A 14,117-nucleotide genomic window follows, 5' to 3' on the forward strand; every position below is an offset into this window, starting at 1 on the left:
TTTCTCTGCAGTACCTGAGAATATACATATGTTGATAAAGTATTTTCAGCCCACTTCCCAAATGTTAAGAGAAGATACTATTGTTACAACTGTGATCAAACATTCAATGGAATGTAAATACTAAAAATACTAAACCATTAATAATATTGATGGCTCAGGAACTACATAAATTATAGCAATTTAAAATGACTAATATTTTAGAAACATGGGTTCTGAGAGGTCATCTTATAAATGTCAGTGAATACTGCTTAAGCTATCAAAATATAGAATAATGTAATATGTAAGAGGTACTTCATAAAATTGAACTAACATTTAATTGATGTGGCTTAAGGAAGGTACTGGATTGGGAACCAGATAAATTCATTTAACTTGATTCTCAGTGAACCAATTTTTCTTTTTTCAGTTCATAATATGAAATTTTAATGTCTCAGTACAATAATAAGGTTCTGGAAAATCATGACTACAGTGAAAACATCAAGAAGCCTGAACCAAATCAAGATTAGATCAAAACATTTATTTTGTGTTACAAAAACAAAAATAAATTCAAGCAGATAATGAAATAAACGTTTTCTTAAAGTATTTCGTCCTTGGTTCTCTGTTCTAGAATTTAGTATACAGTTCAAGTGTAGGGTACTTCAGCACTTCTTTTGGATGCTATGAAGTCTCCATCTTATAACCATGTTTCTCTAGTTCAGCTCTATAACAGAATACAAATAACAACACATCAGTAGGCATTTTTCACAATAAATCAAAGAAACATGATAAGAAATAATACCAGTAATAAATAAATGAGTTAAAATGGGGCATTAGCTTAAAATATTACTAAATTGCTTTATTTTAGACCCTAAAAATAAACCTGTAAGAAGGAAATTGGATGTGGATCACATAATACTAATAAAATTTTGCTTCCATTAGTTAATTTTATCTTCCTTAATTTTCTTATATATCATTTATGGAGAAACATGAGAGATTTATTATTATCCTCTAAATACCTTCCAAATACCACACAAATATTCTGTTTCTAACAAATACTTAAAAATATATTTTTGTTTGCTTGTGTTTTGGTGGTGCTAGAGATTAAACTCAGGGACTCAAAAATGGTAAACTACATTCTTAGCTCCTTAAACAAATTCTTAGAATAATTAACCTATAATCATCATAAGTTGTACATACATGAGAATAAACACACTCCTTTCCATATTGACATATCATATCAATTGTTCTAACATAGGAGAAAATTAATCAAATTTAAGGGTGTGAGAATTTTCTGTATTATAAATGTCATAAAATGTTAGACTTTACTTTCCTAATATTAAATGTGAGTGAACATCTCAAGTTTAAATTGGTATAAATGAACACACATTAAAGAAACATTTTTTGTCATTTTATCTATTTACTTTTGGTAGCAGGGGATTGAACCCAGGGGCACTTAACTACTGAGCTACATTCCCAACCCTTTTTGAGACAGGGTCTCACTAAATTGCTTAGGGCTTCGATAATTTGTTGAGGCTGGCTTTGAACTTGTGATCCTCCTGCCTCAGCCTTCTGAGCCACTGGGATTACAGGTGTGTGCCACCATGTCTGGCTTGTCATTTTAAATAATTTATCCAACTTGACATATTAGTCATAGAGAATATCAACTGCAATTGTTGATTATCCTTCTATAAAACATTAGCACAAAAAAAGTTAAATCCTGTAATCAACTTTAATTATTTAAGTGACTATTCCAAATATTACCAGCAACTTTCCTACCACAATTCAGATTTTATAAAATTTTGTGATAAAATTATTGGAGGAACAGTCTGATATAACACTTTAAATGTAAAATATGGTTAATATGTTCTATATCATTATATCCAGAAAGAAAAAAAATGTTATCTTGTGTAATATGGCTTAGATAATATTATATTGTCCAATGTAACCACAATTCGAAAAAACACATGGTTAAAATGACGTATAATATTTATTATTCATTTTCCAAAATTCCTTTACTTAAAAATTTTATAATACAAATGATGACCTTATTTCCATGATTTATATTAAGACCAGAGATCATTCAAATGATTGAACCTTGTCTTCTGCTTAGGTGTAGAGTATAGTGTGAGCTGGTGACATAAATGCTGAATTAGAAATCAAGAGCCCAGTGCAAGTCTCGAACTCTGGCCCTACTACTTTTGTGAAGTCTTAACTGAATTGCTTCATTTGGGCTCTTTCCCCTTCAATTAGGAAACTGAAGATTATAATATCTATCCTTTATATATAACATCATATCTCCTTTGCTTTGAAGGTTAAATAAGAGAAAATTATACAAATGTAATATAGCATTAACATAAATACTAAGGTTGAAGGAAAAAGCTAAAGATTTCTATTTTTGCTCATCACAGAAAGCTCCTCAAATGTTTCCTACAAGATTCTTGTTATAATTCTATAAGAAACGTGATTATCTTTGAATTTTATATCATTCTAAAATGTAATATTTTTCCGACTTATTTAATTTTAAAACTCAATTAAGTTTTCTATTCCTTTTTAACAAGATCACTATCAGTTAATCACTTTCTCTTACTTTAATAACAACAAAGCCCTGGGAGTTCAACCTAAGACTTAAATAACAAGAACACAAAATGTATCCTTCAGGTTCATGTCTATCTGCCTTACTGATAGGAAGTGGTCATCAATTATATTTATAAAATTGTTTATGAACACAGATGCTGAGAAAACCCTCTAAATGAAATTCTTAGAGAATATGCAAAATTCTTTAAGAACTTAAACGTATAACAAGCCAGAAGAAAAAAATTGAGGTCACTAAGTATAAAACAAAAACACAGTAACAGCATGAGACTGCTGAATGGAAAAATCCAACAGAGACCAAAAAAGGGGGGAAAGAAACCTGCACAACTGGAATATTACAGAACACACAGTGAATATAAGACTATTTAAAACACACAGTAATAGCATTCCTTTTGCAAACCAAACATGAAAAAAAGACTAATAACAACAATTAGGTTTTCAGCTTTATCACAGTGGCTATTTCTGATCATTCAGGAACTACGAATCTTCTTGGAATTTTCATATAAGGTGATAGAGGATTGGAAAAAACCTTATGATACAACCTATTTTTACTGATAGGTGGAGAAATTATATAAAGTCAGGAGGAGCAAAAAAATACAATGACTCTTATTTTGGAGACAAAGATGACCTTATGCTATTTGTTTAAAGTCATCAGACTGAAAGAGGAAAAGGAACATGGAAAGTAGGCCTACTATATTGAGTTTTTGTTTAACATACACCATAAACACTTTACATATATTAACTAATTTATAATAAACTTATGAGTAAAGTAGTAATTGTTATCTGCATTTTATATCTGAGAAAAGTTGAGTCAAAGGAAATTTAAATGACTTGATCAGGGTCCATGTAACCATGTAGCTAAATAAGAGGCAGATCCAGCATAGGAAAATATAGGCAGTATGAATGAATCTAAAGTCTAAGCTGTCTCTCAAAGTTAGATGGGATTAGGGATCAACAATGATAGAAAATAGTAAAATGTGTCCTTTACCATGACTGATGATACACTGAGGTTCTCCATGCATTTTACAAAGACCAAAAATAATTTTTGCAGGAGACTTCTTAATTAAAACAAAAGTTTTAAAACAAAGATTATCTGTGTTATTTAATATAATAGTCATAGTGACTATTTAAATTAAAAATTTAGTTCATCATCTGTGCTAGCCAGATTTCATGTAAACAATAGCTATATGTGACTAGTAGCTTCTGTTCTAGATTGTGTAGCTCAAAGAACAATCCATTATTATATGTAAGTTCCCCTTAGTAGGGGGAAAAACTCATAATTCAAATGGAGAAATAAAAACACTTTATCACTAGTGGTCATATCACAATTTATATACTTACGGAAATTAAGAAAACAAAAGGCAAAAACACAACAGAGAAAATAGAAGCACCTGGAGGCATATTATAAAAATAGTAAGTCATAAAGAATAAGAATACATGGATAATGTTTCTAAGCCAGTAAAAAAGGACAAGAGGTGATAGTGATGAAAAATTCAATTACTGATACATTTACTACTAAAACCCCTTATCATAATATTCACCAGTGTTAAAATTTTTAAACGAAAGATGTTATTAAATGACTAATGAAAGATAGAAAAGAAACAAAATCTCATGATATCTGATCTTTTTGAATGACAAAGGAAGAAAAAGTCATTTAGCCTCAAATTTTTAAATTCCTAGAAATTATCAGGAAAAAAAAACTGTTACATAATTAAGAACATGAATACAGCTCAACAGCATTGGAAAGCCTCAAAATAAGCATTCTAACAGGATAATATGACTCCAAATGGGAAGGTGCTTACTGTACAAGAAAAGTGGCATTCTCTAATGTAGTTCAGTTTTAAAAGCATATAAAAACAGAGATTAATGAAAAAGAAGGCATCTAAACTCCTATATATAGAATAAACTCTAGTTCAGAATGGATTGAGATTCATAAAAAGACCAAAAAGGGCTATTTTAAGAGGCATATACTGATCAAAGAGAATGAGAAAGGATAGGTCCAAGGACCTATAATGTAATGTTAACAGATTTTAGAGAAAAAGCAAGACTGTTCAATAGCTATCATTCTTATTTTGTCCATAAAACTATAAAAGGAAAAACATCATTAAGACACAATTGAAAACCAAAGTGCAACAACTCCAAACTGTATAAAAGTAGTTTATAATAAAAAGATAAACCTGAATAATAAAAAGATTAAAAACCTGAGTCAGAGATCTTTGAGAAATCATGGAGAACTATAAACATATTAGAATAACAGTGAAAAGTAAATTGTACTATTTCCAAAAAAGAGAAAAAAGAAATGGATAAATTTGTTATTAGTCTTTAGTAAAATTCTAAAGAGCCTTTAGAATGTAAGGGTTTTGAACCCATTAAAAAACAAAACAAAACAAAAAACTGCATTGCACAAAAAGCAATATTGTATCACTATTAAAAATAAATTTTAAACCAGGGAATGACCCAGCAATGCCTATAATCCTAGAGACTTGTTACACAAACAGAAGTTTGAGGCCAGGCTTAACAATGTAGTGAGACTCTGTTTCAAAATAAAAATCTCAAAAGGACTAAGGATGTGGCTCAATGGTAAAGCACCCTGGATTAAATTCCTAGTACCATAAATAAATTAATCAATCAATAATTTTTAAAAATTAATTATAAAGTTATCTTACTTTCCTTTGAAATAAACAAGAGACCTTCTTTCTACATCTTCTTTTGAGCAAAGCATGTGACAGATTTAGATATCCTTAAGGTCAAGATAGATAAATATAAGCTGAATCAAAATTAAAATTAGACGGAAAAGAAATGTCTATTCAACAAATGGTCTGAGGAGAGCCAAATATATTCACATGCAAAAGAATGAGACTTCTACTTCATTTCATATATGAAAATTAACTCAAGATGAATTGTAGCTCTAAATGTAGCTAAAACTCTTTTGCAAGAAAACAGGGATAAATCCTCATTATCTTGAATTTGGCAATGAATTCTTAAATGGGACAGTCTTAAAATCATCGAGTAACAAAAGAAAAAATAAACTGGGCTTCATTAAAATGAAACACTTGTGCAAAGGACACTATGAAAAGACAACCCAACAGAAAAAAAAAAGTATTTGCAGACCACGCATCTTATAAAACTTGAGTACCAAGAATACAAAAGGAAGTCTTACAACTCAAAAACAAATGACCCAATTTTAAAATGGGAAAATAATTTGAATAGACATTTCTCCAAAAATGGTCAATGGTCAATGCTAATAGTCAAGAAGCACACTAGAAGCTTAGTCATTTAGAGAAATAAAAATCAAAAGCACAATGAGGCCAGGTGCAGGGGGTGTGGGGGTGGTGGTGCATGCCTGTAATCCCAGCAGCTTGGGAGGTTGGGGCAAGAGGATCATGAGTTCAAAGCTAGTCTCTGCAACCATGAGGTGCTAAACAACTCAGTGAGACCCTGTCTCTAAATAAAATACAAAACAGGGCTAAGGATGTGGCTCAGTGGTTGAATGCCCCTGAGTTCAATCCCCGGTATCAAGAAAATAAAAAGCCTTTCCTATCCGCAGCAGAATACAACAGACACTAGTATGGCAATATGTAAATCAGTGGATGTGTAACCGATGTGATTCTGTAATCTGTATACGGGGTAAAAATGGGAGTTCATAACCCACTTGAATCAAAGTGTGAAATATGATATGTCAAGAACTATGTAATGTTTTGAACTACCAACAATAAAAATTAAAAAAAAAAAAGCACAACGAGATTCCACTTCACAGCTTTCACTTATAAGATGGCTATAATTTTTTAAGAAATTAAAAACAACAAGTTTTTGTGGAACATTTGGAACATTCATACATTGTTAGCAGAAATGTAAATTATTCAGTCACTGTAGAAAAAATTTTGGCATTCTTCAAAAAGTTAAACCTAGAATTACTATAAAACCCAATGATTCCACTTCTAGGTATATACCCTCCAAACATGAAAACAGATAAATACATGTATATCCATGCTCACAGCAGCCACTATTCATAAGAAATAAAAAGTAGAAAATTTCCAACAACTGATAAAATCTATAAAATATGGCATATCTATACAATGGAGCATTATTCCACCACTAAACAGAATAAAGTATTGATAGCACGCAATCATGTGGATGAATTTTAAAAACATTATACTAAGTGAAAAAGATGAACACACAAGAACACATTGTATGATTCTATTTATATGAAATGTCCAGACCAGGCAAATCCATACAGATGGAAAACAGATTAGCAATTGGTAAGGGAGGGGGGAACTCTGCATAGTTACTGCTTAAGGAGTATGGTATTTTCTTTTGGGATACTAAAAATACTAGAACTAAATAGACTGAGGTGATGGTTGCCCAATATTGTCAATGTACTAAATGAACTGAATTATAAACCTCAAAGTTAACGTAATAGATTAAGCATCTTTTGAGAGGTCAATTATCTACATAAGTTATATATTCTATACTCAAAATTAATACCGAGCTATAATAAAAATCTTGCTTAAAACTTACCGTAACTGATTGGAGAAGTCATCCTCTACGTTGTCATCATCCCAATTATCCTCCCAGACATGTGCATCCTCATCTTCATCTAAACCAGCCCAGTCTAAAAACAGAAACAGATGTCAAATATTTCTCATACATTATTTACACAAAATGAAAACTTCAGATAGTGTGTCACTTAACATTCTTGCAATTCAAAAACTGTTAATAACATTTCTATGAAAAATGGAAATCTTTCTCCTTAAATCTCAGTTTTTGCTTTTATTCTCTCAATTCTTAAATTTGCAGCCAAAAAAAAAAAAAATACTACTTGCCATGAAAACTTTTAATTTCAGAGGGATGCTTACTTCACTGATTTTTATTTTAACTCATTTTTATAAGGCCTATTTTACAATCTTTCAAAATCTTTCTTCCCTTTTGGTGCTGGGAGTGATTTAGATTAAGATTTCAACTTTTCTTCATAATGGTCAGAAAATACATATGTAAACTAACACCTTCAGGAATTCTAGGCTGTAAATAAGGAATATCTATTGGGAAAGTAACACTAAGAACACAGAAGTTTTCAACCACTAGGTACACAAGAAGAAAGGAATATCTATCTATAAGGTGGTTCTCCTACAACCTAATGTCTAGTTATTACTTCTGTATAAAAAACCAAGGCAGCAAGCTGGATGTGGCAGCATATACCCATAATCGCAATGACTCAGGAGGCTGAGGCAAGAGGATCTCAAGTTTGAGTCCAGCCTTAGTACCTTAGTGAGACCCTATCTCAAAAACTAAATAAAGGTTAAAGGTACAGCTTGGTATAGAGCACCCCTGATTTAATCCCTAGTACCAAAATAATAATAATAATAATAATAACCAATGGGCACATAGGGAATTATAAGTTGTCTCCAATATTCCTTTCCTTATGCTCTTAAACACTAATTCTTTATAACAATGTCTGGATTAGGAACACATTCCCAGTCTATGCCCTCTTCCCTCAGTGCTTCCCTAAATAATAAATTTTTTTAAGACTACAAGTTTCATCTCCAAATCTGAATGCAGAACCCTCCTGTGAATGCTATAATTCTACATACAATTGCTCACTGGACACAAATTCAACAGAACAAATATTTAACTTTCTTCAGTTATCCTCACATGCAACCAATACACTTCCCTGGAAAAACACAGAAGCATTCTTTCAGTCTTACCATGTGCCAGGAAAGTCACCCCAAATTTTCTTCTCTATCATGACCAGGTCTGGTCCATTTCATTCCGTAAATCATATTCAAATCTATTCCTGTCTATCCCCATTACCTCTGCTCTAAATTAGACATTCACATCCTTTCTCACATACATACTGGCATATTCTAACAGGTCTTGCTTCTACTCTCTTGACTATGATGAAAATTTAGTTTCCAAGGCAATGTCACTATGTTCTCTTCATTTTAAATTAATCCATCCTCAAAACAAAAGATTTTAGGCATATCCTGCTCTTCTTCCTCTTAGATGGATCAACTTGCTAAAATCTTGACATAGCTTTGTTTTACACCCCACCATCCTACAGTACTATTTGTTTCAAAATAAAGATTATTTTAAATTGTTTAACATTCAAATCCAGCAGGATAACTTCCTGTTATGGAACTTGAGGTACTCTCTCATATGCATTCTTGAAAACTGTATGATGAAGAATAACCAATAAGATCTTCATTTTTATTTAGGCCCTAATTTTTTACCTCATGTTTTGAAACTGCTATGATTTTCTATTCATCTAGCACTTCATGTTGCTCCTCATCTGTCTATGTGCCACTAGTTGACCTGATTTATACTTATCTTGAATTTAATTTAAACAACATTCATTCATTCTCCCTTTGAATGAACCCTAGCTCCACTATTTAGGATCTGAGAAATGGAAAAAACAACATAAGTCAGGGATTTATTTTTAATGCCAGAAAGCACATCAAATGGTGCAGAAACCAACTTAAAGGAATAACACATTGAATATTAAAAAAAAAAAAATCCATGAGTCTATAGCAATACTAAAGAGACAAAGAGAAGATAGGACTGTTCTTGTTTATACCTACTATAAATGTTAAGAGTGACAGAATTAGAAAATCACCATCTGCAAACTCTCAATGAAACTTAGGTAAAGATCAACAATGGATAGTAAAATTATAGGGTGAAAAATGGTTGGGTAACAGGATAGACAGCTTACTCATTACAAAGGAAGAAATGGAAAGGCATAGTGGCCATCATCTTAACCAAGTGAGCTTAGCATCATTAATAACTGGGACAACTTGACACGGGTCCTTTATGTCATGTAATAAGAAACACTCATCACTTCTGTAGTACTCTGGCTAACAAAGTTGTAACTGAATCTAAGCATGAGGAAACCATAGGACCAGAAGGTGGGACTTACTACAAACTAGCTTGTTCAAATAAGTCAATGTCATAAAAAAAGAAAAACATCTAACAGCAACTGTTAGATTTAAAAGCACTGAAGTGATTAACAATCAAATATAATACAAATATAATATGCAAATTAACTGACCACAGGGCTAGAGGAAAAGTAATAAGACTTCTAACAATTGGCGAAATCTAAATATGGACTGTGTATATTTGGATGATATTAATGATTTAATGTTAATTTTCTTAATCATGATTGTGAAATAATTTTAGAGAAGAATGCTCTTAACTCTAAGCATGCATGCTAAAACATTTGAGTCAAGTGTCATTTTGTTAACAGCTTTCTTGGCAAATAGTTCTCAAATATGTATATTTTATATATAAATCTATACATGTGTAAAACACTTATTATTGAATATATTTTCTAACATGAGAAAATATGGCAAAGCATTAACAAAAATTCATGAATCTAGGTGTTAGTTGTCTTTAACTTTTCCATAATGTTAAATTTCAAATTTTAAATATGGGGAAATTGGTTTTAAAAAAAATCAGCCTGGAAACCACTCCCTCTGTTTTGTGTATCTCTGTATCACAACACTGATAATATTGTAAAATCATAATTATCAATCAATATGTTTATGTTCATCACTACCATTTGAGTTTCTTCAGAATAATAATTCTATCTTATCTTTGGAATCCTAAATTACAAACAGTACCTAGCAAATGCACAACATGGTTGTGAAAGATGGCTAAATCACAATTAACAATAAAATCAGATCTTGGAATATTTGTTTGACTCCTCTCCCCTCCAGTAATTATGAGTTATACACTCTAAGCCATTAGTTTCATATTAGTAGTTACCTATTAGAAACATAGCTATAAACATTTCAATGTTAAAGGAAAAATAACCAAATAACAAAAGGTATGATTTAGGCTTTTATTACTATATACATATAGAGTTTTAGCTACTTCATGGTTTATAATATGGGCATTTTATTTCAGTTACATTATATATTTAACAAAAATTTTTAAAATGGGGTATCATCATCATCATTTAAAAATAGAAGTATCTCCATTTACCTTGTCTCCCAAGCCAGAAAAGAAAAACTCTGGAAGCCCTTCAACTATCACAATCAATGATTTTTTTTTTTTTGTAACAGGGATTGAATTCAGGGGCACTCGATCACTGAGCCACATCTCTAGTCCTATTTTGTATTTTATTTAAGTACAGGGTCTCACTGAGTTGCTTAGCACCTTGTCATTGCTGAGACTGACTCTGAACTCTTCACCTGTCTTGGCATTTCTATTTCAATGCATCCCCAGTTTCTCACCTCATCTCTGTTCTTACTGCTACTGTATCAATTTGAGATTATTCCTTTGTGTGGTCTTTTTTCTGTTCCAGTTTTATGTATACATGAGAGGAACATTAAGTAAAGACAGTATGGGGGTACAGCCCAAGATGAAATTTTAAATTAAGAAGGAGCCTCTGGGCTGGGGATGTGGCTCAAGTGGTAGCACGCTCGCTTGGCATGCGCGCGGCCCTGGGTTCGATCCTCAGCACCACGTGCAAATAAAGATGTTGTGTCCGCCAGAAAAAAAAAACACAAAAAACTATAAAATAAATATTAAAAAATTCTTTTTTTTTAAAGAAGGAGCCTTATATAAGACAGTAGATGTATTTCTGTGCAACATTAAATCAACAACATATTTTAATTTTTAAAGTTAAAAATGAATAAAGCATTTCAAATAATCCCAAATTTATTCTTTTAATTTGCTTTAATAAGTTATACATGACAGCATAATGCATTTTGATTCACTGTACACAAATGGAGCACAACTTTTCATTTCTCTGGTTGTATACAATGTAGAGATGCATCATGCAGTGCAGTCAAACAGGTACCTAGGGTCATGAAGTTCATCTCATTCCACCATCTTTCCTGCCCCCTCAAATTTATTTTTTATTAAAAGAAATCTAGATTTTTGTGTGTCAAACTTGTAATGGCACTATTAATCCTTTAGCAAAATAGCATTTATGATACGAGTAGTTATGATACTTCCTGCTAATTTCCTCCACTCTTGCTATAACCTATAGCTCTGCAGCTAATAATTTTACTGGACAGCTCAGGATTACATGTTTTTAGTTTTAATAACACTAAAATTTTCCTATATAGAAAGTGCATTTTATATTGCCATTAGAGCAAAGTTTGGCTTTATACTTCAAGATTTTATAAAATGAGAGGACTTTCTATCATACTCTTTTTTTTCAGGGGGGGGACTAGCACCTTTATCACTATCAGAAAACAGTAAGAAAATATTTAATAACATTTTTTCTACCATCATTTCCCAATCTCAAACCCCAGGTTTATATAAATATGCTACTTGGGTTCAACCTAGAAACAGGAAGTCTCCATAAAAGTATCTAAGGAGTCTTTATAAAGATATCTAAAGGAGTTTAATGTTCAAAAAATATTGAATAAAGACTATATTTACATTCTTGAGTAAAAGGGTGAGACAGTCAAGATAGGAACTATTTTAAGATTCTAAGTCTAAACCACTACCAACTAAACAGGCTCCCCAAACTGTTAACTAGGTAACAGTTATATATATCATTACAGATGTTTCCCATCTGTAATGATATATAAAAAGTAAATGATCATGTCACAGATTAGAGTTTGAAATATATTTGACAATTTTCTGCTAACCTTATAGGTCTTTGAAACAATACTATAGAGCCTTAAATGTCTTTTAAAGCCTTTTTGGAAACAATGAAATCATAGTGTCCCAGAAACTTTTAATCTAATCATGATTTCATTTTATTTTTTTGAAAAAAAATATACTGACTTCAATATTATTATTGATTTAAATGTCTCTGTGCTGTTTTTATTTGTTTTAATTATGAGAGAAAAAGAAACTTGCTAATTTGGACCCAAATGCCTCAGAAAATCACCAACAAGAAATATAACTGAAGTGGGGCATTGTGGTACAACCCTGTAATCCCAGTGACTTGGAAGGCTGAAGCAAGAAGATCCCGATTTTCAAACCCAGTCTCAGCAACTTAGCAAGGCTCTAAGCAACTCAGCGAGACCTTGCCTCTAATAAAATATATATATTAAAAAAAAAAGGGCTAGGGATGTGGCTCATTGGTTAAGCGCCTCTGGTACCAAAAAAGAAATACAATTGAGCCAATAACTTGTTTTATGGAATGGCTACTTAATTTGAAAAAGTCAAAATTTTTAACAATATAGGAATGAGTGTCTTCTCTATTCTCTCCCACTCCTTTTCTTCTCTTTTAAGATTGCTGCAATTTTTAGTTCATCAAGCTGAATTTCGATGATCATTTGGCATATATATATAAAGCATCTCTTCTTCCTTTAACAATAATCTGGTACTATTTTTTGACAGGAAAAGGAAAGGAACAGGTAAAAGTTGCATTCTAAAAAAAAAGAAACTGGCTCATGAAAGGGGGAAAAACACTCGGGAAGGTTTTAGGAAGAGTGCACACAAAATTATTTATAACAATAGCTCTACACTTCTTTGGCATTATTATACAGTATGCCATAACTATGATTCTATTATATGAAGGTAGAAATGCTAGATTAAATTGTTCATTAATCATCTTATAAATGTGAATATACTTTTTAACCTTAATACCTATCCTAGGAATAAGATGCACTGTAGTCAAATAGTACCATACCATTCTTCCAATTGCCATAGATAAAGAATCAAGAAATAACTTTTCTTATGAGTGACCACTTATTAAGCATTTAAAGTTATTTAATAAGAACACTTATTATTAAGAAAAGTAATGTTCATATTAAATCAGAATCTGTTATCTACTTTAGAGGGAAACTTTAAATATTCTTCTTAATTTATTAACTAAGATCATGTACTGAATTTATTATATAAAAAGGTTAAGTGATGGTTTAACACTCACATCCAACAATCCTCCATACTACACAAACATTACAATATGTGTAAATTATAATACCTCTAAACTCTAAGCGAGTGCATAACATAAAAAGTTATATGACAATTTTAACTACTAAAGTTAGGTGATATCTCATAATAATATCTAAATTTTGTTTTGATTTTCAATTACAATATTGATAACCAGGTAATTTTATTTAATCACTCATTTTTACAGCCTTAGGTCCAGAAATAGCTTGTTAAAAAAAAAAATGAACAAGATACATGATCAACGTCTAATGCCATCCTTCAATAAGTAAAGGACCATATAAAATACATACTTTACCTTTAACACTAAATGCATTGCCAGAATTGTGATGATCAATTAAATAAGCACACCTGTGTTAGCTTCAAGGCGTTGGCCTCCCAGATGTGTATTGGTAAGAAAAAAAAAAAAAGTACCATATTTTAAAGTCAGATTGCAAATAACCAATAACGGACACCTGATATATGTTTCTAGTAATTCTAAATTATTTAAGACTTTTCTTCTAAACTTAGCTTTCTTCACATCTGCCAGTGAAAAATTACAACCATGACTAGCTTTAAATTTCAAAAATCCAAGCTATCAAAGCTCTTACATACTTCATCTTAAGTATCACCTTGACCTTTAAGCATAAAAAGGGTTTTCTCTCAACTTAAAAATATTTTAATATTCATCCCCACACTTTTTTTTTTTTTTTTTATTT

At 31.3% G+C, this 14,117-nt stretch overlaps 1 protein-coding gene across 1 annotated transcript in view; it reads right to left on the minus strand.

Annotated features, from left to right (window-relative positions):
• Nucleotides 1–493: 493 nt before the first annotated feature.
• The window catches only part of Sem1 (SEM1 26S proteasome subunit), a 17,062-nt gene continuing 3,438 nt past the window's right edge, over nt 494–14,117 (minus strand). The window contains exons 2-3 of the mRNA XM_048785971.1: nt 7,087–7,180; nt 494–697 (exon numbers count right to left, since the gene is read on the minus strand). Coding sequence (XP_048641928.1) covers nt 655–697; nt 7,087–7,180 — 137 coding nt within the window. The 3' untranslated portion in view covers nt 494–654. The remainder of the gene's footprint in view (nt 698–7,086; nt 7,181–14,117) is intronic.

This window comes from Marmota marmota, unplaced genomic scaffold, assembly GCF_001458135.2.
Source record: "Marmota marmota marmota unplaced genomic scaffold, marMar, whole genome shotgun sequence".
Taxonomy (NCBI): Eukaryota; Metazoa; Chordata; class Mammalia; order Rodentia; family Sciuridae; genus Marmota; species Marmota marmota.